This window comes from Anoplopoma fimbria, chromosome 13 (assembly GCF_027596085.1).
Source record: "Anoplopoma fimbria isolate UVic2021 breed Golden Eagle Sablefish chromosome 13, Afim_UVic_2022, whole genome shotgun sequence".
Lineage (NCBI taxonomy): Eukaryota > Metazoa > Chordata > Actinopteri > Perciformes > Anoplopomatidae > Anoplopoma > Anoplopoma fimbria.
In genome coordinates, this window is record NC_072461.1 from 29,456,945 (window position 1) to 29,480,446 (window position 23,502).

At 41.8% G+C, this 23,502-nt stretch overlaps 1 protein-coding gene across 1 annotated transcript; it reads left to right on the forward strand.

The window, feature by feature from the left end:
• Positions 1 to 5,100: 5,100 nt before the first annotated feature.
• On the forward strand, positions 5,101 to 23,415 carry LOC129101196 (noelin-like). Its single transcript, XM_054610876.1, has 6 exons — positions 5,101 to 5,282; positions 13,467 to 13,616; positions 14,334 to 14,489; positions 16,025 to 16,244; positions 20,358 to 20,464; positions 21,825 to 23,415. Exons 1-6 carry the CDS (start codon positions 5,217 to 5,219, stop codon positions 22,485 to 22,487), a joined length of 1,362 nt encoding a protein of 453 aa, XP_054466851.1. The 5' UTR covers positions 5,101 to 5,216; the 3' UTR covers positions 22,488 to 23,415.
• The last annotated feature ends 87 nt before the right edge of the window (positions 23,416 to 23,502 follow it).

Consider the following 23,502-nt stretch of genomic DNA (forward strand, 5'->3'; position numbering starts at 1 on the left):
GCCGTATGTTTTGGGTCATTGTCGTGTTGGAAGACCCATCCACGACCCATGTTCAGTGTCCTGGCTGAGGTAAGGAGGTTGTCACCCAAGAGTTCACGGTACATGGCCCCGTCCATCCTCCCCTCGATGCGGTGAAGTCGTCCTGTCCCCTTAGCAGAAAACCCCCAAAGCATAATGTTTCCACCTCCATGCTTGACGGTGGGGATGGTGTTCTTGGGGTTATAATCACCATTTCTCTTCCTCCAAACACGGCGGGTTGAGTTGATGAATAGCTCGATTTTGGTCTCATCTGACCACATTACCTTCTCCCAAGCCTTCTCTGAATCATTCAGGTGTTCATTGGCAGACTTCAGACGGGCCTGTACATGTGCCTTCCTGAGCAGGGGGACCTTGCAGGCGCTGCAGGATTTTAATCCATGACGGCGTAGTGTCTTACCAATGGGTTTCTTGGTGACTGTGGTCCCAGCTGTCTTGAGATCATGAACAAGTTCCTCCCGTGTAGTTCTGGGCTGATCCCTCACCTTTCTCATGATCATCGATACCCCACGAGGCCAGATCTTGCGTGGAGCCCCAGACCGAGGGCGATTGATGGTCATTTTGTGTTTCTTCCATTTCCGAATATTCGCACCAACAGTTGTCTCCTTCTCACCGAGCTGCTTTCCGATGGTCTTGTAGCCCATTCCAGCCTTGTGCAGGTCTACAATCTTTGCCCCGACGTCCTTAGACAGCTCTTTGGTCTTGCCCATGGTGGAGAGGTTGGAATCTGATTGATTGATTCTGTGGACAGGTGTCTTTTATACAGGTAATGAACTGAGACAGATGTCTTTCATACAGGTAACGAGTTGAGATTCAGAGTACTTTCTTAAAGTGAGAGGACTAATCTAACCGGTATGTGGGAGCCAGAATTCTTGCTGGTTGGTAGGGGCTCAAATACTTATTTCACTCAATCAAATGCAAATCAATTTATAACTTTTATATAATGTGATTTTCTGGATTATTTATTTTATATTCTGTCTCACTGTTAAAATAAACCTACCATAACAATTATAGATCGTTCATTTCTTTGTCAGTGGGCAAACTTACAAAATCGGCAAGGGATCAAATAATTATTTCCCCCACTGTATATGAATATAGAGACTCAGCTGTTCACCTTTTCTCATTAACATATAAATCTATTAAGAATTCATACAATAGTCAAACATTACAATCATACATTATTTATATGATAAGAATTCTGCAAGAAGGTGACACATCCATGTTTCAGAAAGTTTAAAGGTTAAAACTTCTGTTATAAAATAGTGATATTAAAGATAAATGACCTCCATTAACTTCTGATTAACTTCTGATTAACTTCTGATGAATTTATGATTAACTTATGACTAACGTCAGCATTAATGAGTGTTTCTTTAGTGACGGTAAAGTTCCATCAGATTAAACTGATCAACTCAGATGTTATACAGAAGTTTAACCAGCAGATGTCTCCAACTAGACACAGTTTAAACTATAAACACTTACTATGAATTCATATTAATGTTTACATTGATCAAAGGTGAGAAATATAATCTAATTTCAATATTTTAAAAAACTTCAGACTTCAGTGTAAAACAGGTTAAAGTTTATTTATTTATTTTAACATCCGTCTCGAGTTAAAATGTATAAATATATAAAATGATTCTGAACAGTGGTTAGCACTGTCGCCTCACAGCAAGAGGGGCCCAGGTTCAATTCCTGGGCCAGACAACCTTCTGTGTGGAGTTTGCATGTTCTCCCCGTGTCAGTGTGGGTTCTCTCCGGGTTCTCCGGCTTCCTCCCACAGTCCAAAGACATGCAGCTAAGGTTCATTGAAGACTCTAAATTGCCCGTAGGTGTGATTGTGAGTGTGAATGGTTGTCTGTCTCTATATGTCAGCCCTGTGACAGACTGGAGACCTGTCCAGGGTGAACCCTGTCCAGGTGAACCCTGTCCAGGGTGTACCCTGCCTTCACCCATTGACAGCTGGGATCGGCTCCAGCACCCCTGCGACCCTTAACTGGATAAGCGGTTACGGAAGATGGATGGATGATTCTGAACATCCTGATGTGAAAGAAGTGAAACTATGTTCATGTTTAATAAATTAAAATCATTTTGATAATTTCACTGTCTGTTTCCATTTCGTTCCTGTGAAATTTGTTAGGATTTCCTGCCAAAAGACGTGTGTGTGTGTGTGTGTGTGTGTGTGTGTGTGTGTGTGTGTGTGTGTGTGTGTGTGTGTGTGTGTGTGTGTGTGTGTGTGTGTGTGTGTGTGTGTGTGTGTGTGTGTGTGTGTGTGTGTGTGTGTGTGTGTGTGTGTGAGTGTGTGTGTGTGAGACTGTGTGTGTGTGTGTGTGTGTGTGTGTGTGTGTGTGTGTGTGTGTGTGTGTGTGTGTGTGTGTGTGTGTGTGTGTGTGTGTGTGTGTGTGTGTGTGTGTGTGTGTGTGTGTGTGTGTGTGTGTGTGTGTCTGTGTGTATGTGTGTGTGAGTGTGTGTGTGTGTGTGTGTGTTTCAGTGTGTCAGATGGTCCTCAGCAGGGTTGAGAACGCACACACACACACACACACTTTGATGTGCCTGCGGATAGAGATGTTGTTTCCATGACAACCGCGTGATGAAAACGATGATTAATTTAGAGACCTTTCTCTCCTCCATCTGTTTCTTCTTCTTCTCTTCATAAATCATAAACCTTCTGACTCTAGTTAATAAATGAATCTTTGTTTGATCAGATGGGAAGCTGATTGGTTACCTGTTTGTTTACACCTGTCGCTCATTAACAGACCAATCTATCCACAGCGTGGTGTCACCACTAATGATATAATAAAACATTTATTTATATATATATATTTATAAGACATAGACAGACACACAGAAACAATCACACTCTAACAAACACACTCTAACAGACACACACACACTTTAACAGACACACACACTCTAACAGACACACACACACCCACACTTTAACAGACACACACACTCTAACAGACACACACACACACACACACACACTTTAACAGACACACACACTCTAACAGACACACACACACACACACACACACACTTTAACAGACACGCACACACTCTAACAGACACAAACACACACACTTTAACAGACACACACACTCTAACAGACACACTCTAACAGACACACACACACGCTAACAGACACACTCTAACAGACACACACACACACACACACTTTAACATACACACACACACTCTAACAGACACACACACACACACACTCTAACAGACACACTCTAACAGACACACTCTAACAGACACACACACACTCTAACAGACATAAACACTCACACACTCTAACAGATGCACTCTAACAGACACACACACACACACTCTAACAGACACACAGACACACACTTTAACAGACACGCACACACTCTAACAGACACACACACACACACTTTAACAGACACGCACACACTCTAACAGACACAAACACACACACTTTAACAGACACACACACTCTAACAGACACACTCTAACAGACACACACACACGCTAACAGACACACTCTAACAGACACACTCTAACAGACACACACACACACTTTAACATACACACACTCTAACAGACACACACACACTCTAACAGACACACACACACACACTAACAGACACACTATAACAGACACACGCACACTCTAACAGATGCACTCTAACAGACACACACACACACACACACTCTAACAGACACACTCTAGCAGACACACACACACACTCTAACAGACACACAGACACACACACTCTAACAGACACAAACACACACACTTTAACAGACACACACACACACACTCTAACAGACACACTCTAACAGACACACACACACTCTAACAGACACACAGACACACACACTCTAACAGACACACTCTAGCAGACACACACACACTCTAACAGACACACAGACACACACACTCTAACAGACACAAACACACACACTTTAACAGACACACACACACACACACACACTCTAACAGACACACTCTAACAGACACACACACACACACACTCTAACAGACACACAGACACACACACTCTAACAGACACAGAGAGAGACACACACACACACACACACACTCTAACAGACACACAGACACACTCTAACAGACACACACACACATACACACTTTAACAGACACACACACACTCTAACAGACACACAGACACACACACACACTCTAACAGAAGGGACTAGAAATACTCGTTGAGACAACATGAACCTTTATTATCTTACATCAAACTGACTAAAACATTTTAATATTTGTAATATTTGTTTTGTTGCTATGACTGAAAACGCAGTATGACCTCATTTTGTTGAGCGATGATTTATATAAACAGTCTCTTATAAATAAGTGGGCAGTATCTTATAAAGTAAACAAATATTGGTCAAGAACAAAACAAATCTATGCTTAAGAAGTTGTGTTTTTAGATTATATTGCAAAAGTACGAGTTGTTTTTTGTCCAGTGTTTTAAAAAAATGTTTAAAGGCCCAGCTTACTGCTAAATGAGCGGATTCAGTAGTTTCATACTGCATACTAGTGACAAATCTACTATGTACTATACTTCTTAGAAACGCAGTAGTATGTACTATACTACATACTATCGAGGAACGCAGTAGTATGTACTACACTACATACTACTACATTCTCAGTAGTACTGACACCATCAGCAGGAAGTTCATGTTTCCACTTGGCCGATATTTCGCGTCATATCAGAGAAGAAGAACGAGAGAGGAAGAGCAGAGAGATGAGGGAGGGAGGAGGAAGAGCAAAGAGACCAGAGAGACGAGGGAGGAGGAGAACAGAAAGGGGAGGGAGGGAGGAAGAGCAAAGAGAGCAGAGAGATGAGGGAGGAAGGAGGAAGAGCGAGAGACCAAAGAGAGGAGGGAGGAGGAAGAGCAGACAGAGGAGGGAGGGAGGAGGAAGAGCAAAGAGAGCAGACAGAGGAGGGAGGGAGGAAGAAGAGCAAAGAGAGCAGACAGAGGAGGGAGGGAGGAAGAAGAGCAAAGAGAGCAGAGAGAGGAGGGAGGAGGAAGAGCAAAGAGAGGAGGAAGAGCAAAGAGATACGAGAGAGAAGAAGAGAGACAGATACACACCAGGTTAACAGATAAGAAGGTTACCAGATAACCAGGTTAACAGATAACCAGCTAACCAGATAAGGAGGTCAGTAAGGAAGAAAACACAGATGGAGTCTGAAGAGAATCTGCTCAACGTTTTTCTGCTGCTGCTGATCGGCTCACACTTCACTGTGGTGAATAAGAGATGTTTCTATTTATATTCTACTGTCTTCTGTTCTGTTCTACTGTCTTCTATGTATATTCTTCTGTCTTCTGTTCAATATTCTACTGTCTTCTATTTATATTCTTCTGTCTTCTGTTCTGTTCTACTGTCTTCTATGTATATTCTTCTGTCTTCTATTCATATTCTACTGTCTTCTATTTATATTCTACTGTCTTCTATTTATATTCTACTGTCTTCTGTTCGATATTCTACTGTCTTCTATTTATATTCTACTGTCTTCTGTTCGATATTCTACTGTCTTCTGTTCTATATTCTTCTGTCTTCTGTTTATATTCTACTGTCTTCTGTTCTATATTCTACTGTCTTGTATGTATATTCTAATGTCTTCTATTAATATTCTACTGTCTTCTATTATATTCTACTGTCTTCTGTTCTATATATATTCTATCTATATCTATTGTACAACGTCCCCTGTTGGACAAACAGGATGGAGGTCTTTACTTTGGTTGAGGTGAAACATGCAGAACAATCAACATCCAGTTAATATGGCAGGAAACAAAGAATTGTAAACAGAGTTGGTTTTCATAAACGTAACTATGAATATTATTTATTACCTCAGATGTTTTCACTGTTTGAGATTTGGTAAACTTCAAGCACAATTAATGTATAAAGACACTATAGTACGCCAGTAATGTACAAGAACAAGATCAGAACAACAGCAAAGAAAACAGTCAACAGATTCGATTTGTGAATGGTTTACAAATGAAGTTAACTGCTGAGATTAAAAATGTATATACGAGGATTAAACATAAAAGATGATTACATAAAAATACCTTTGAGGCAGGATCTTACACACTAATATAAAAGATGCATGTGAATAGAATAAGGTGGGCCTGCCGTAGAGGGGAGACTTGTTGTGACCATAGAACCAGTTTTTAAGGATGGGGTCCCTCGACTTCTCGGTACCTCCAGTCTCCCCTCACAAAATAGTTTGGAGCTCCACCCGTACAGTGCATGCAGAAGTAAAAATGAAACATACCTCATCTAACGACAGGCAGAAAAAAATATGACATCACGAAATTATGTCATAAAATATGAATAATTTACATTGTGTGAAGAAAAAAGCATTTTTTGTCAAAAAACCTATAGCTCACTAGTTTAGATGAATCTGGTTGAAGTAAACCAGGTTTTGACATTTCTGCTTTCAGCAGGTGTAAAGAAACAATGTTCCTGCCAAAATGTGTTTTATTCCTATTTATCACTCATAGTTTGATAAAATTCATGTTGACATTAAAAGACTACAAACTCCATTAAGGTTAATCAGGAAGTTCCACATTTATGAGCTGGAAAATGGACAGGTTTGAAATAATGTATTTATTTTAAAGAGTTAAGAATCTGAATCATGAGAAGTAAGAATAAATTAAATTGTTTGTATTTTAACACATTATTTGTTTTTAACACGTCTTCAACACATTTTTAACACGTTTGGTTCATCCCTCATTGAGGCCTCGACTCCTCCTTAAGGATCCTCATGGTCCAAATGTGAGAAACAACTCATGTGGAGAACATTTATTTTTACAATTAACACTTGAAATGATGAAGACATTTGCAAATGACAAGCTGGCACAAAACATGAACTTTGACTTAAATGTTTACCTCTTTACTTAATTCAATTCAATTCAATTCAGTTTATTTTGTATAGCCCAGAATCACAAATTACAAATTTGCCTCAGAGGGCTTTACAATCTGTACACATGCGACATCCTCTGTCCTTACACCCTCACATCCTCTGTCCTTCCCTCACATCGGCACAGGAAAAACTCCCCTAAAAAACCCCTTTAACAGGGAGAAAAAAGGAAGAAACCTCTGGGAGAACGACAGAGGAGGATCCTTCTCCCAGGATGGACAGAATGCAATAGATGTCATGTGTACAGAATGAGCAGCATAACAGAGATACAACACATTCAATGTATATGACATAAATGATTCATATAATAAGACTACTTATAATAACAGCAGCAATTATTATCGTAGAATTATAATTATGAAATAGGGATAGTAATGTGATTAATAATAATAATAATCGAAGTAGCAGTGGGTGTCAGTCGGCTCACAGCTGGAGGCACGACTACGGTCCAGGTACCACAACGATTCATGGAAACCTGCAGAGCGAGAAAGCAAAAAGGGCTTCAGGGTGGAAGTAAAGCTAAAATGCTTAATGGTACAGGTAATAGTAACAGTAATGTGACTAGTAATAATAATGGTGGTAGCAGTCGGTGTCAGCAGGGCCATAGCAGGATGCACGACCACGGTCCAGGTACAGCCACGATTTATAGAAGCCTGCGAAGCGAGAAAGCACAAAGACTCCAGGATAGAAGCAAGTCAATAAGCGTAATAGTACAGGGAATAATAATAGTAATGTGACTAATAATGATAGTGGTAGTAGCAGTGGGTGTCAGCAGGGCCTCAGCAGGTGGCATGATGACAGTCCAAATATAACCCCAGTTCCTGGGAACCTGCGAGGCGAGAAAGCACAAGGACTCCGGGGAAGAAGCAAAATCAGTAATGTGCATAAATAGGAGATTAATACATAAAGAAGGAGTGAGAGAAGAGGAGAGAGGAGCTCAGTGTATCCTAGGTAGTCCCCCGGCTGTCTAGGCATATAGCAGCATATCTAGGGGCTGGACCAAGGCGAACCAGAACCAGCCCTAACCATAAGCGCTATCAAAAAGGAAGGTCTTAAGCCTGCTCTTGAAAGTGGTGAGTGTGTCTGCCCCCCCGGACTGAAACTGGAACCTGGTTCCACAGAAGAGGAGCCTGATAACTGAAGGCTCTGGCTCCCATCCTACTTTTATATACTCTAGGAACCACAAGTAACCCTGCATTGATGGAGCGCAGCTCTCTAGTTGGGTAATATGGAACTATAAGTTCCTTAAGATAAGACGGTGCCTGGCCAGTTAGAGCTTTGTAGGTAAGTAGTAGAATTTTAAATTCTATTCTTGATTTAACAGGGAGCCAGTGCAGAGAAGCTAATACTGGAGTAATATGATCTCTTTTCTTAGTTTTTGTTAGAACACGTGCTGCAGCATTCTGGATCAACTGTAAAGATTTAAGAGACTTATTAGAGCAGCCTGATAATAAGGAGTTACAGTAATCTAGTCTAGTTACAGTAATCTAGTCTATTTTACGACTTTTACTTCCTCTAGATAGTCAAGTTTCAATGCATTTATTAACATTCTAGTTACTGTGATAAAAAACATGGAAATGCAGGTGAAGAACCAACTATTTTGGATTGTATAAATTCTTAGAGCCTGTCTATCCATCCATCCATCCATCTTCCTCCGCTTATTCGGGGCCGGGTCGCAGGGGCAGCAAGCTAAGGAGGGTCCTCCAGAGGTCCTTCTCCCCAGCAACACATTCCAGCTCCTCCTGGGGAACCCCGAGGCGTTCCCAGACCAGACGAGATATGTAATCCCTCCAGCGTGTTCTGGGTCTACCCCGGGGCCTCTTACCATTTGGACGTGCCTGGAAAACCTCTAAAGGGAGGCGTCCAGGGGGCATCCTGATCAGATGTCCGAAACACCTCAGCTGTCCCCTTTCGACGCGAAGGAGCAGCAGCTGAGCTCCTCACCCTATCTCTAAGGCTGAGCCCAGCCATCCTACGAAGGAAGCTCATTTTGGCCGCTTGTATCCGAACCATGGCCTCAGACTTGGAGGTACTGACTCTCATCCCGACCACATCACACTTGGCTGCAAACCGCCCCAGTGCGTGCTGAAGGTCAGGTTCTGAAAGAGCCAACATCATCCGCAAAAAGCAGGGATGCGATTCTGAGGTCCCCAAACCGGAAACTCTCCTCCCCCCGGCTGCGCCTTGAAATCCTGTCCATGAAAATCACAAACAGGGTTGGTGACAATGGGCAGCCCTGGCGGAGGCCAACATGCACTGGGAACAAGCTCGACTTTGTGCCGAGTATCCAGACACAGCTCTCACTTTGGTCATACAAGGACCGAATAGCTCGCAGCAACGAACCACATATTCCCGCAGTATCCCCCACAGGACTCCCAGAGGGACACGGTCGAAGGCCTTCTCCAAGCTCACAAAACACATGTAGACTGGATGAGCAAACTCCCATGCCCCCTCCAACAGACCTGCAAGGGTAAAGAGCTGGTCCACTGTTCCACGGCCAGGACAGAATCCGCATTGCTCCTCCTGAATACTAGGTTCGACAATCGGCCGGAACTTCCTTTCCAGCACCCTGGAGTAGATTTTCCCAGGAGGCTGAGCAGTGTGATATCCCTATAATTGGAGCACACTCTCCGGTCCCCCTTTTTGAAAATGGGAACCACCACCCCGGTCTGCCACTCCACAGGCACTGTACCCGACTTCCACGCGACACTGAAGAGACGTGTCAGCCAAGACAGCCCAACAATGTCCAGAGCCTTCAGCATCTCCGGTCGAATCTCATCCACTCCTGGCGCTTTCCCACTGAAGAGCTTTTTAACTACCTCAACGACCTCTGCCAGGCATATGGACGAGTCTTCCCCTGAGTCTTCAGACTCTGCCTCCTCCACAGAGGACGTGTTGGTCGGGTTCAGGAGTTCCTCAAAGTGTTCTTTCCACCGCTCGACAATATCCCCAGTCCGGGTCTGCAGTTCTCCCCCCTGCTGAGCACGGCCTGATACAAGCCCTGCTTCCCATTTCTGAGTCGTCTCACGGTTTGCCAGAACTTCCTTGAGGCCAGTCGAAAGTCCTTCTCCATGGCCTCCCAGAACTCCTCCCACACCTGGGTTTTTGCCTCAACTATTGCCGTAGCTGCAGCCCTTGTGGCCAACCGGTACTTGTGTCCACCAGCGGGTTCTCAGGTTGCCACCACGACAGGCACCAATTGCTCTCCGACCACAGCTCCTAGCAGCAGCTTTCACAATGGAGGTTCTGATCATGGCCCACTTGGATTCCATATCCCCAGCCTCCCCGAGAATCACCAGAAATTCTTCTGGAGGTGGGAGTTGAAGACCTAACCCTAACCCTCAGATCGGCCAGGCCGTTCCTCCCAATCATGCCCCTCCAGTTTTCTCCATCGTTACCCACATGAGCGTTGAAGTCTCCCAGAAGAAGTCCCCAGTTGGCCGCAGAGTCCCCAGTTGGCCGCATACTCCGAACTGCCGTTCGGTGCATAGGCACAAACGACAGTCACAGAATTCCCTCTCGCGATTTGCATTCGCAGGGAGGCGACCCTCTCGATCTCCGGGGAAAACTCCAAAACAGCGGCGCTCAGCCGGGGGCTCGTGAGTATCCCCACACCCGCCCGGCGCCTCTCACCCTGGGCAACTCCGGAAAAGGATAGAGTCCAGCCCCTCTCCAGGAGTTTGGTTCCAGAACCAGTGCTATGCATGGAGGTGAGCCCAACTATATCTAGTTTTTACCGCTCCACCTCCCGCACCAACTCCGGTTCCTTCCCCGCCAGAGAGGTGACATTCCACGTCCCTAGAGCTAGTCTGCGATGCCGGTCCTGCCCTGCCTGCTGCCCAGCTTACATTGCACCCGACCCCAATGCCTATCCCTGCGGGTGGTGGGCCCACAGGGCGGCGGCTCAATGTGGATTTTTCGGGCTGGGCCCGGCCAGGCCCCATGCGCCAAGGCCCGGCCACCAGACGAGAGCATGTCATGAAACTTTAAAATGTGTTAGTTTCCCAACTTATCCATAAAATAAAGATGTGAGACAGGCAGAGTCTAAAAATGAACAGAAAAATCAGCTTAGCATCCAAATTGTTGAATTCCAGATAAACAAATCAAGTCAATGCTTTGGTTTTGATGTATCCTAGACAAACTACAGTAAAAGAGCTAAATGTCATATTGTTAAATGTTGAACTCTGCACACAGTAGCAACATGAACCCTTTTGATGTCTCAATGCGGCTACAGAGAACATGTTTTCAGCTTGTCTGTCCCGTCCTTTCTATTGAATGAGATAGCTCAGAAACAAATGTCTTCAAATCTGGCTGAACCATCCACCTGGACTCAAAGAAGAACTAATAAGATTTTAATGCAGGTCAAGATCACTCTGACCTCACGTCTGTCTCAATCTCAGGGAACGCGATATCTCAGGAACTCCTTGAAGGACTTAATTTAAATTTGGCACAAACAGCTACCTAAGGATGAACTGATCAGAATTCACCTTCAACTTGCAAAACAAGTTTTTGTCCATAGCTCAAGAATTCATATTCAAATTAAGACAATTTCCCACAAATGTCTAATAAGATAAAATGTAAAACGATGACATTTTTGATTTGATGACTTGATTTCTTACCGTCAGATGTTTGAGAGGACGACTGCATGTCTGATTGTAGAAAGTGTCTTTACTTATAGATGTTATTCAGTTTGGTAGATGAAGAAGAAAAAGCTGTTCAATGTTTCAATCGGACTGACAGGTCAAAGAAACTGGAAGGTTAGATTTAAACAGGAACAGTTTCCTGTTTCAGTTTCACAATAAAAGCATCCTAGAACAAGTTGGTGCTAACTAAGCATCGTTGTGGTTCATTTATAATCTAAAGTCACACATCTGTAATCCGGATCTCGATGAACAAAATGTATATATATAGGAGGAACCCAGGGCCCTCTGCAGTAGGAGGAACCCAGGACCCACTGCAGTAGGTGGAACCAAGGGTCCACTGCACCAGGAGGAACCCAGGGTAAAAAACGTATTTGATATATTGATATCTTCATTGTGTAATTGGTCGCAAAACTAAATTACTTAAGAACGGTCATTAACCAAACCAAAATTACTAACCCAAAGTGGGCTGGATTAAAGATCACACAGAAAACCAAAGTCGAACATTTTTTAATCTTGGCTGATCCAACTTGGATTTCATCAGGACAACGCCTAATGTGCTTGGTCTCCAAGTGCCTGTATGCAATCCTGGCAACATCTGGACATGCTACTGATGACACGGCATATGGTGTGCTGGGGGATCTCATCCCAGACCTGGGTCAGTGCATCAGTGAACTCCTGGACAGCCAGTGGAGCTACTTGGCGGAATTGAATGCGGTGACACATAACGTTCCAGAGGTTCACAATTGGATGGAGGTCTGGGGAACGTGAAGGTAAATGACATCAATGCCTGCGTCATCCAAGAACTGCCCATACACTCTGATCAACAGGAGGAACCCAGGGCCCTCTGCACCAGGAGGAACCCAGGGTCCACTGCACCAGGGGGAACCCAGGGCCATGTGCAGTAGGAGGAACACAGGGCCTACTACGATTTCATCCCCGGTAGTTCACCCTCATGGAGTCTGTTTTTTTGAAAGTTTGATCCACATGAGCTACCCTCTTGTGCTTCTACAGTCCTGTCCAGCTCTCCTCGTGTTATGGCCCGTCTCCTGGTTCCTCCTCCATGCATTTGTGAATGTGCTGAGACACAGCAAACATTCTTTTGACAGCTAGACTACCTGTGCAACCTAGATGGAATGCAGGTATCCCCATATGCAAAAGGCAAAAATAGAGAAACATCAGCCAGGGAAGATGAGGGAGAAAACCGTTCCCAATTTGGGGTTGTCTTGGTGTGAATCTTCTGTCCACCTGCTGTTGCTTTCAGTTGAATCTGATTCACAATTTCTTACTCTTTCTAGCAGGACATCATATTTTTAATGAAGAGTGAAAAAATTAAAAGTAGACACTTATTCTTTGTTTGGAGAAAGAAAAAGCATTTATTTGGGTATTTGAATTAAAAAAAGGGTTAGGGTTAAAAAAAAAATTCTGTTTATGTGTGAATGGTCATTTATTTATTATAACAATACTAAATCTCTGTACTTAAGCTTTTCTTTTGTCATTTTATCCAATTTATCACTTTGTTAAATGTCAAATATTTCATGGATTAGGGATATTTCTTGAAAAATGAAACGAAAAGATGTTAAATACGGTAAAGATATTTACTTCTTTATTACTTTTTTTACAGTGTATCAGCGTTTTTTATCTGACACACGTTCCTCACCCTTCCTGCCAGAAAAGTTCCTTTTTTAGATGTAACAATTTTTTTACAGCGTAGTCTGCCTACTTCTCTGACTTTGATTGATTGATTGATTGATTGATTGATTGATTGATATAAGTTGATGATTGGAAACACAACTCTGCACAGCAGTAGTTACAATCATCACCATATCTTATTTAGTTGGTTGTCCTCTGATTTCCTGTCTAACAGGTGGGTCCTTCTGCCCCAGAGGAGGGCTGGCAGGTGTACAGTTCAGCTCAGGACTCTGAAGGTCGATGTGTTTGTACAGTGGTCGCTCCCCAGCAGACGGTCTGTTCCAGAGATGCCAGAACCAAACAGCTCAGACAGCTGTTAGAGAAGGTACCAAATACTGCTTGTAATAATGCTTTTAAAATAATATTTCTGGTAATACTACTACTAATAATAATAACAATGCTGATGTCACTTTCAGCAGTGACTTTGGAGTCTTTGAATCTTGAAGATCAACGGATCATTGGTTTTCTGCCAAAAACAACATGTACCTCTGTATAAAGGATAAATGGTATATTTATTTAACGTTATAACAATAAAATATTTCACAAGTCAACAGGGAATAAACTGTATAAAAAACAAAAAACAAGATCCCCTAGATGGCAGGAGGTAGCTTAACAAAACTTCTTGAGTTTCTCAGAGTTTACCAGGTTCACCTGGATGCAACATGAAGTCCCTATTGTAGGTAGGGATGTGTGGCAGAATTGAATTTGTGTAAAACCTGAAAGTGATATTCATGATAAAGATACAAAAAAGCGTACAACACACACACACACACGCGCACACACACACACACACACACACACACACACACACACACACACACACACACACACACACACACACACACACACACACACACACTACATGTTGTTAACTGGCCTAACTTGAATGTTGTTGTCGTTCTCTTGATGTGTTGTCTTTTTGCTTGTAATAAAAAATATATATTTATATTAAATATATATGTTTTATACATATAAAAATGATAAAGGTACCTCAATAGTAGTAATATAGTCATATATGTTATACTATTATCGGAATGTGTAGGTCCAGAATATGAGTCAGTCCATCGAGGTCCTGGACCAACGGACTCAGAGAGATCTGCAGTTTTTGGAGAAAATGGAAGTTCAGCTGAAAGGTCTGGAAAACAAATTCAAACAGGTGGAAGACGGACATGAGAGCAACATCGCCAGACAGTACAAGGTAACACCCACATTATGACATCGTGGCTTAAATTACCAATCCTCAACCTTTATGAAGTTATGTCACTGACTAACCAACCTAATCAACATCTGAGCAAAGCACTCTGTAAACTATGAGGCGCTTCATATCAAAGGCGATACAGTAAATGATCAAACTTATGTAGATACACGGGAAGTGATTCTACGATTAAGTCGGGTTGTGGGATGTTTGCTTTCCACTTGCAGTAAATGCACATTAATGAAATCAAAGTTTCTTCTATTTTATTCATGTAACTAAAGTGATTGAGGTGACCTACACATATTATTGTCAGTAGCGACGGAAGCTGCTGCTCTGCTAACATGCTGCTCATGCTTTGCTATCACTCTCACCCTGTTAATTCTACAAACATTATAATTAAATATATGTGATATGAGTCCTATAATTGGTACCAGAGCAACAATAGAGGAATCTGTTAAATACAGATTTAACACACAAGTGCTGCAGCAAAGTAGACACGGAGATCAGACATTGGAACAGTCTAGAGAGAGCACCATTGTGCAGAAGAAATGGACATGCTTTTTTATTTTTTTATTTAAAACAATTCAGCATATTACAATTTATAGTAGGAATATTGACTTTGCATCCCTCAAAACAATATATTCAAAACACGTCGGCCTATTAAAAAATCTGTGGGGATTTTTACAATTAATCTGATTTGTAAACATCAATCAATATACTCTTTTTAAGGCTACTGGACTTTTTTTGAAAACTAAATTAAACTCATCAAAACTGTCTTGCTTCATCTTTCCTCTGTTCCAACAATCACCAACTCTGGTTTTGTGGAAATAAACCCCTCAATTCATTGAGTAATAGACGCTGGCTGGAAAATATGCTGGCTTCTGTCTCTCTCAGCCGTTGCTGGTACCAGTGTTATTAAAAGGGTGATGAACGCGTTTGACGTTGCAAGAAGAAAACTGGAAAAAACATAAAAATGAAGCCTTACGAATGAAGATTAGGCAACTTGATTAACAATTTCTCCCCAACATTTGTTCAGAAACAGATTTTGAATGCTGAGGTAAATTGACGAGCATATTGAATGTGTACAAATCGGGGGACAGCAACTGCATTGTGTACCTGAGATTGTTGGAGTTTTATTTAGGAGTGCTGAGTAAACACAGGCATCCATGAAAATCATCTGAAGGAATGATTCAGTCCCCGGTAGAATTCAGAGGATTCTGAACATTTGAACTGTCCTTTTGCAGGATTCAATGATGTAGCATCCTTGATATTTCCTTGACTTTGAGAAACACTCAAGCGGTTGAATGTTTCCGTAAGACAAGCCGGGATGCTGCTTGCAAATAACCTCTCTCTTCACAAGTATACGAAAAACAAATTGCCTGTTCAGCTAATTAAATTAGAAGTACACAAAAGTAATCACACGATTTAAGAATGTAGCAAGTATGAAATGGAGTCGCTGATGCACGGACCACCTTCAGTTGAATGTGGACTTCTGGATATGTCTGGACAGTTATTGATCTCTGCTATGTGTCTGTCAGTCCATCAAAGCAAAGATGGAAGAATTACGTCCTCTGATCCTGGTCCTGGAGGCCTACAAGGAAGACGCTCTGCTGGTCCGACAGTTTAAGGAGGAGGTGGTCAATGTGACAGAGCTGCTGGGATCACTTCAGGAACAACTAGGAGGTCTGGACTACCAGGAACTCCACAGTCGAGTGATGGACCTGGAGGACCGGCTTAGGGCCTGCATGCAGAGACTGGGTGAGTAAACAACAATGAATTAAACAGACACTGGAAAAGTAAGGATGTTAAATACAGAATATAAAGGAACACCAAAGCAAAAACAGAAAACAGGGTCCCTTTCTTACAGTCATAGGAACATTTTCTTAAGTAGACGGCAGTCCATCAGAAAACAGTTTCTAATATTTATTTAGATGATCAGGCTAACAGGGAAAGAGCTGTTGTTTCTTAATGGCATCTTACAAGGAAACCTGCGAGGCGAGAAAGAACAAAGACTCCGGGAAGGAAGCAAAATCAGTAATTTGCATAAATAGGAGATTAATACATAAAGATGGAGGGAGAGAAGAGGAGAGAGGAGCTCAGTGTATCCTAGGTAGTCCCCCGGCTGTCTAGGCCTATAGCAGCATATCTAGGGGCTGGACCAAGGCGAACCTGAACCAGTCCTAACTATAGACCTGAACCAGTCCTAACTATAAACCTGAACCAGCTCTAACTATAAACCTGAACCAGTCCTAACTATAAACCTGAACCAGCTCTAACTATAAACCTGAACCAGTCCTAACTATAAACCTGAACCAGTCCTAACTATAAACCTGAACCAGCTCTAACTATAAACCTGAACCAGTCCTAACTATAAACCTGAACCAGTCCTAACTATAAACCTGAACCAGTCCTAACTATAAACCTGAACCAGTCCTAACTATAAACCTGAACCAGTCCTAACTATAAACCTGAACCAGTCCTAACTATAAACCTGAACCAGCCCTAACTATAGACCTGAACCAGTCCTAACTATAGACCTGAACCAGCCCTAACTATAGACCTGAACCAGCCCTAACTATAGACCTGAACCAGCCCTAACTATAAGCGCTATCACAAAGGAAAGTCTTAAGCCTGCTCTTAAAAGTGGTGAGTGTGTCTGCCCCCGGACTGAAACTGGAACCTGGTTCCACAGAAGAGGAGCCTGATAACTGAAGGCTCTGGTTCCTGTTCTACTTTTTGAGACTCTAGGAATTACAAGTCTCTAGTTGAGAAATATGGAACCATAAGTTCCTTAAGATAAGACGGTGCAACTGTAGAGATTTAAGAGACTTATTAGAGCAGCCTGATAATAAGGAGCTACAGTTATCTAGTCTAGAGGTAACAAATGCATGAACTAGTTTGTCTGCTTTGAGACAGGAAGTGACTGATTTTAAATGTTACATAAATGAAAAAAGGATCCGTCCTTGAAATCTGTTTTATCTCCGGACGGATCCTGATCAAAGATAACTCTGAGGTTCTTAACGGTAGTGCTGGATGCTAGAGCAATGCCATCTAGAGAAACTATATCCTTAGATAATTGATTTCAAGGGTGATCTGGGCCTAGTAGAATAACTTTAGTTTTGTCGGAGTTTAACATCAAGAAGTTACAGGTCATCTACGCCAGTGGTTCTCAACCTTTTTTCAGTGATGTACCCCCTGTGAAATACTTTTTTAGCCAAGTACCCCCTAACCAGCGCAAAGCATTTTTGGTTAAAAAAAAGATGTAATACTAAGCGCTCTGCCATCAGTGTCTGATTTATTAAACTGTCAACACTGATGATTGCATTGTTGCATTAAATTCAGTTTATGAACTTACACTTATATTTTATTGAATATTTATTAAATAACAATTTTTAAAGGATTTTTGAATGGATGCTAATTTTAAATATATATATTTTAAATCTCACGTACCCCCTGGAGTGCCTTCACGTACCCCCAGGGGTACACGTACCCCCATTTGAGAACCACTGATCTACGCATCTGATTTGCGACTGCTTTCTCAAAGGATCTTAGAGAGGAAGGGAAGGTTAGATATAGGTCTGAGGTTAGATATAGGTCTATAGTTAGATATAGGTCTATAGTTAGATATAGGTCTATAGTTAGATATAGTCTATAGTTAGATATAGTCTATAGTTAGATATAGTCTATAGTTAGATATAGGTCTATAGTTAGATATAGGTCTATAGTTAGATATAGTCTATAGTTAGATATAGGTCTATAGTTAGATATAGTCTATAGTTAGATATAGGTCTATAGTTAGATATAGTCTATAGTTAGATATAGTCTATAGTTAGATATAGGTCTATAGTTAGATATAGGTCTATAGTTAGATATAGGTCTATAGTTAGATATAGTCTATAGTTAGATATAGGTCTATAGTTAGATATAGGTCTATAGTTAGATATAGGTCTATAGTTAGATTAGATATAGGTCTATAGTTAGATATAGGTCTATAGTTAGATACAGGTCTATAGTTAGATATAGTCTATAGTTAGATATAGTCTATAGTTAGATATAGGTCTATAGTTAGATATAGTCTATAGTTAGATATAGGTCTATAGTTAGATATAGGTCTATAGTTAGATATAGTCTATAGTTAGATATAGGTCTATAGTTAGATATAGGTCTAAGGTTAGATATAGGTCTATAGTTAGATATAGGTTCTTTTATTAGCTTCTTTTTTAGAGGAGCTATAGAGTCTAGTGTCATTCAGTGAGCATGCAGCACTATCAACAAGATGGTCAATCTGAGACGGACTAAAGTTAGAGTAGGAGTCCTCTGTTATATGGAGACAGACTAAAGTAGAGTAGAGTCCTCTGTTATATAAAGGAGACAGACTAAAGTTAGAGTAGGTCCTCTGTTAGTCCTCTGTTATATGGAGACAGACTAAAGTTAGACCTCTGTTATATGGAGACAGACTAAAGTTAGAGTAGGAGTCCTCTGTTATATGGAGACAGACTAAAGTTAGAGTAGGAGTCCTCTGTTATATGTATATTACATATCATTACATATCATTCACCCATTCACACACTGATGACAGGCTACCATCAAGGTGCCACCATCAGACTCTAACTAACATTCATCATCCAGTCCACACCGATGGCCTTCAGGAGCAACTTCGGGTTAAGTGTCTTGCCCAAGGACACATCGACTGCCGAAGCCGGGTATCGAACCACCGACCCTCTGATTGGAGAACTACCTTGCTCTCCACTACGCCACAGCCTCCTACTCTAACTAACTAAAGTTAGAGTAGGAGTCCTCTTTATGGAGAATGACTAAAGTTAGTGTAGGAGTCCTCTGTTATATGGAGACAGACTAAAGTTAGAGTAAATATGGAGACAGACTAAAGTTAGAGTAGGAGTATATGGAGTCCTCTGTTATATGGAGACAGACTAAAGTTAGAGTAGGAGTCCTCTGTTATATCCAGTCCACAGATAAAGTTAGAGTAAGTCCTCTGTTATATGGAGACAGACTAAAGTTAGAGTAGGAGTCCTCTGTTATATGGAGACAGACTAAAGTTAGAGTAGGAGTCCTCTGTTATATGGAGACAGACTAAAGTTAGAGTCCTCTGTTATATGGAGACAGACTAAAGTTAGAGTAGGAGTCCTCTGTTATATGGAGACAGACTAAAGCTAGAGTAGGAGTCCTCTGTTATATGGAGACAGACTAAAGTTAGAGTAGGAGTCCTCTGTTATATGGAGACAGACTAAAGTTAGAGTAGGAGTCCTCTGTTATATGGAGACAGACTAAAGTTAGAGTAATATGGAGACAGACTAAAGTTAGAGTAGGAGTCCTAGAGTAGGAGTCCTCTGTTATATGGAGACAGACTAAAGTTAGAGTAGGAGTCCTCTGTTATATGGAGACAGACTAAAGTTAGAGTAGGAGTCCTCTGTTATATGGAGACAGACTAAAGCTAGAGTAGGAGTCCTCTGTTATATGGAGACAGACTAAAGTTAGAGTAGGAGTCCTCTGTTATATGGAGACAGACTAAAGTTAGAGTAGGAGTCCTCTGTTATATGGAGACAGACTAAAGTTAGAGTAGGAGTCCTCTGTTATATGGAGACAGACTAAAGTTAGAGTAGGAGTCCTCTGTTATATGGAGACGGACTAAAGTTAGAGTAGGAGTCCTCTGTTATATGGAGACATGGTAATGAATTAAACGCTGATGGAATGGCTTCTTTAAATTTGGCTACAGCACTATCAGATAGACATCTGCCTTGGTGTTCCTGTTATTTTGTCCACCCTGTGCCTTGGTGTTCCCGTTATTTTGTCCACCTTGTGCCTCTGTGTTCCTGTTATTTTGTCTATTATTCATGACATCATTATTTTCAGCCTGTGGGAAGCTGACAGGGATCTCTGAGCCAATCACCATCAAGACGTCTGGATCGAGGTTTGGATCGTGGATGACCGACCCGCTCGCTCCGGCTGGAGACAGCAGAGTGAGTCAACAAAAACAACACAATAATGTCGTCAGTTTTATCTTAACCTCTATAAACATTCTGGATTCATATACAGAATCAGGCAACAGAAGCGTTCTGGTGTCCATTAGTAGTCTGAGTAGTATTGACCTATAACGTTAGAGCATTTGGTAAATGCAGGTCAACAGAGCAAGGAGAAGGAACAAATCAGATCCCTCCTCTGACGTTCTGATCATGATTAAGTTTTCGTTTGTTTGAAATCAGCTTGAAATCTGGCTGCTTGTAAAACAATCTGGTCGTACCCGTCGCATCACAAATTGGTCATTGCCACATTATCAACGTGCAGAAGAGGAAGTATGGGCCCGGATATCCTCTGGAGGTCCAGGAATTAAGAATTTTGATGGTCGCCATTAAGACTGATAGGTTCAGAACGGACTCGTTGTTTAGACCGATGGGTTCTGAGAGGACTCGTTGTTTAGACCGATGGGTTCTGAGAGGACTCGTTGTTTAGACCGATGGGTTCTGAGAGGACTCGTTGTTAAGACCGATGGGTTCTGAGAGGACTCGTTGTTTAGACCGATGGGTTCTGAGAGGACTCGTTGTTTAGACCGATGGGTTCAGAGAGGACTCGTTGTTTAGACCGATGGGTTCAGAGAGGACTCGTTTAGACCGATGGGTTCTGAGAGGACTCGTTGTTTAGACCGATGGGTTCTGAGAGGACTCGTTGTTTAGACCAATGGGTTCAGAGAGGACTCGTTGCTAAGACCGATGGGTTCAGAGAGGACTCGTTGTTTAGACCGATGGGTTCTGAGAGGACTCGTTGTTTAGACCGATGGGTTCTGAGAGGACTCGTTGTTAAGACCGATGGGTTCTGTGTGGACTCATCCCTGCCCCACAAAAAACAAGGATCACAGGACTACTGACTTGTCACCCTGACCTCTGTGGTCATGATGTGTTTTGAGCGCCTTGTCCCTTCCCACCTGGGAAAAGGATGAAAGCAAGTATTTGTAGACATTTGTATACACAGATTTAAAGTTTAAAATTTGCATGGTCAATATTTCCTTCAGATTGAAACAGGTGTGGTAATGTAGAGATGATTCATAGTTTTCACACTGAGTGGGAACAGGAGGAGATGAACCAGAAGAATACTGGATCTCCCTCTAATGTGTTTAATTGTAAAAGAGACTGTTAGCTGATAACAGTTTAACTTTAGCTGAGACTACAGTTAGCTGTGTTTATTATGATGAAATAATAAGTATACATAAATATACATATCTTATTTGTATAGTGTATGGAATGCAGTTTATGTCATCACATTGACACAAATCATAATACAAATCTTTACACATTGTTTGATTATTTTTGGTTTCTTCCTTTATAGGTATGGTACATGGATGGTTACCATAACAACCGCTTTGTTAGGGAGTATCCGTCGATGAGTGACTTCATGGCGACAGATAACTTCACCTCTCATCGCCTGCCTCACCCCTGGTCTGGTACTGGTCAGGTGGTTTATAACGGATCCATTTACTTCAACAAGTTTCAGAGTCACACGATCATCAAGTTTGATTTCAGCACGTCGCTCATCAGCCGCTCCCGGCAACTGGACTTTGCTGGCTACAACAACATGTACCATTACTCCTGGGGGGGGCACTCAGACATCGACCTCATGGTGGATGAAGGAGGGCTCTGGGCCGTCTACGCCACGAATCAGAATGCTGGAAACATCGTCCTCAGCCAGTTAAACCCAAACACTCTGCAGATCATCCGCAGCTGGACAACCAACCACCCGAAACGCAGCGCCGGTGAGGCGTTCATGATATGTGGAACCCTGTACGTTACCAACGGGTACTCGGGTGGAACAAAAGTGTACTACGCCTACTCCACCAACTCCTCCACCTACGAGTACATCGACATTCCTCTGACCAACAAATACAGCCACCTGTCAATGCTGGACTACAACCCCCGAGACAGAGCGCTGTATGCCTGGAACAATGGCCACCAAGTCCTTTATAATGTGACTCTCTACCACATTATTCAGTAACACTTTCTATAGGTAGATGAAGATCACAGTATAAAGACATGCTTTATAGAAATCCTCATGGGCTCTTGTACAGAATCAGAGGAGAAGTTAGTTTTCATGTTTATATCTGTGTCCCCAGGACAGAGAGAGTTATATTAGCCTAGCTTAGCACAAAGACTAGAAGCAGGGGGAAGCTGTTTGGTTAGACACATGCAAAGAAAATCCACTTTTAATGGAAATCAGGTCTGATTGTTAAACATGTTGCATGTTGTTAGAGAACCAGCAAGCAGCCCATCCTGTAATCAGATGGTTTATTTTACTGTTCAGATAAAAAAAGTTCAAAGCAACAACTCAGAGCTCAGGACATTTGGGATATTGTTAACCAATAGTAGTTTAAAACCACAAAGTCTCGATTTGATATTTAAATTTTACACCTGTAAAATGTAACAACATGGAAATCAGACAGCCTCAGATTTGCTTTTGATGGAGCTGGGCTTGTAGTTTCCCTTTGCTTCCAGTCTTTGTGCTAAGCTATGAAAAACATGTGCAGGACCTGTGTCCTTACTGGAGCGTCTCCAAAGTGTTGGACTGTTAACTTAGATCTTAGATTTTAGTTATTTCATTAAATGAACAAAGTTAATTCTGTTTTTTTTTGGTTAATGACCAACGTATTTGACACAAAAGTTTTTGAAAAGTATAAAACACTGAAACAATCACAAAGAAATGAGAAATGTTTTTTCACAATAACAGACACTGAAATGTTGAAATAATTTCATGGTGGATACTGAAGATGAGACTTTATTTCTATTGGTCCCATTTCCTGACTTTATGAAATAAGACCTACTGTTCTTACTCTGAGGTAATAATAATTATGATACTAATGTCTTTTCTTACTATTGTAAATTATACAGCGATAAAAAAACATTTAGTAGTCTGTCTTTTCCAATAATTCCCTTTTTTAAAATCAGTTGTGGGAAGTCAGATCAAGTCCCCGGCCTCTGCTGTATACTGAAGTCCTGTCAGATCACTGAGCTGA

What these genes read in the sequence shown, in the direction of transcription:
- LOC129101196 (XM_054610876.1), top strand. Translation starts at nt 5,217, where the DNA reads ATGGAGTCTGAAGAGAATCTGCTCAACGTTTTTCTGCTGCTGCTGATC. An exon ending in TCAGACAGCTGTTAGAGAAG is followed by an intron (nt 13,617 to 14,333) that starts GTACCAAATACT and finishes CGGAATGTGTAG; the next exon opens with GTCCAGAATATGAGTCAGTC. An exon ending in CTCCGGCTGGAGACAGCAGA is followed by an intron (nt 20,465 to 21,824) that starts GTGAGTCAACAA and finishes CTTCCTTTATAG; the next exon opens with GTATGGTACATGGATGGTTA.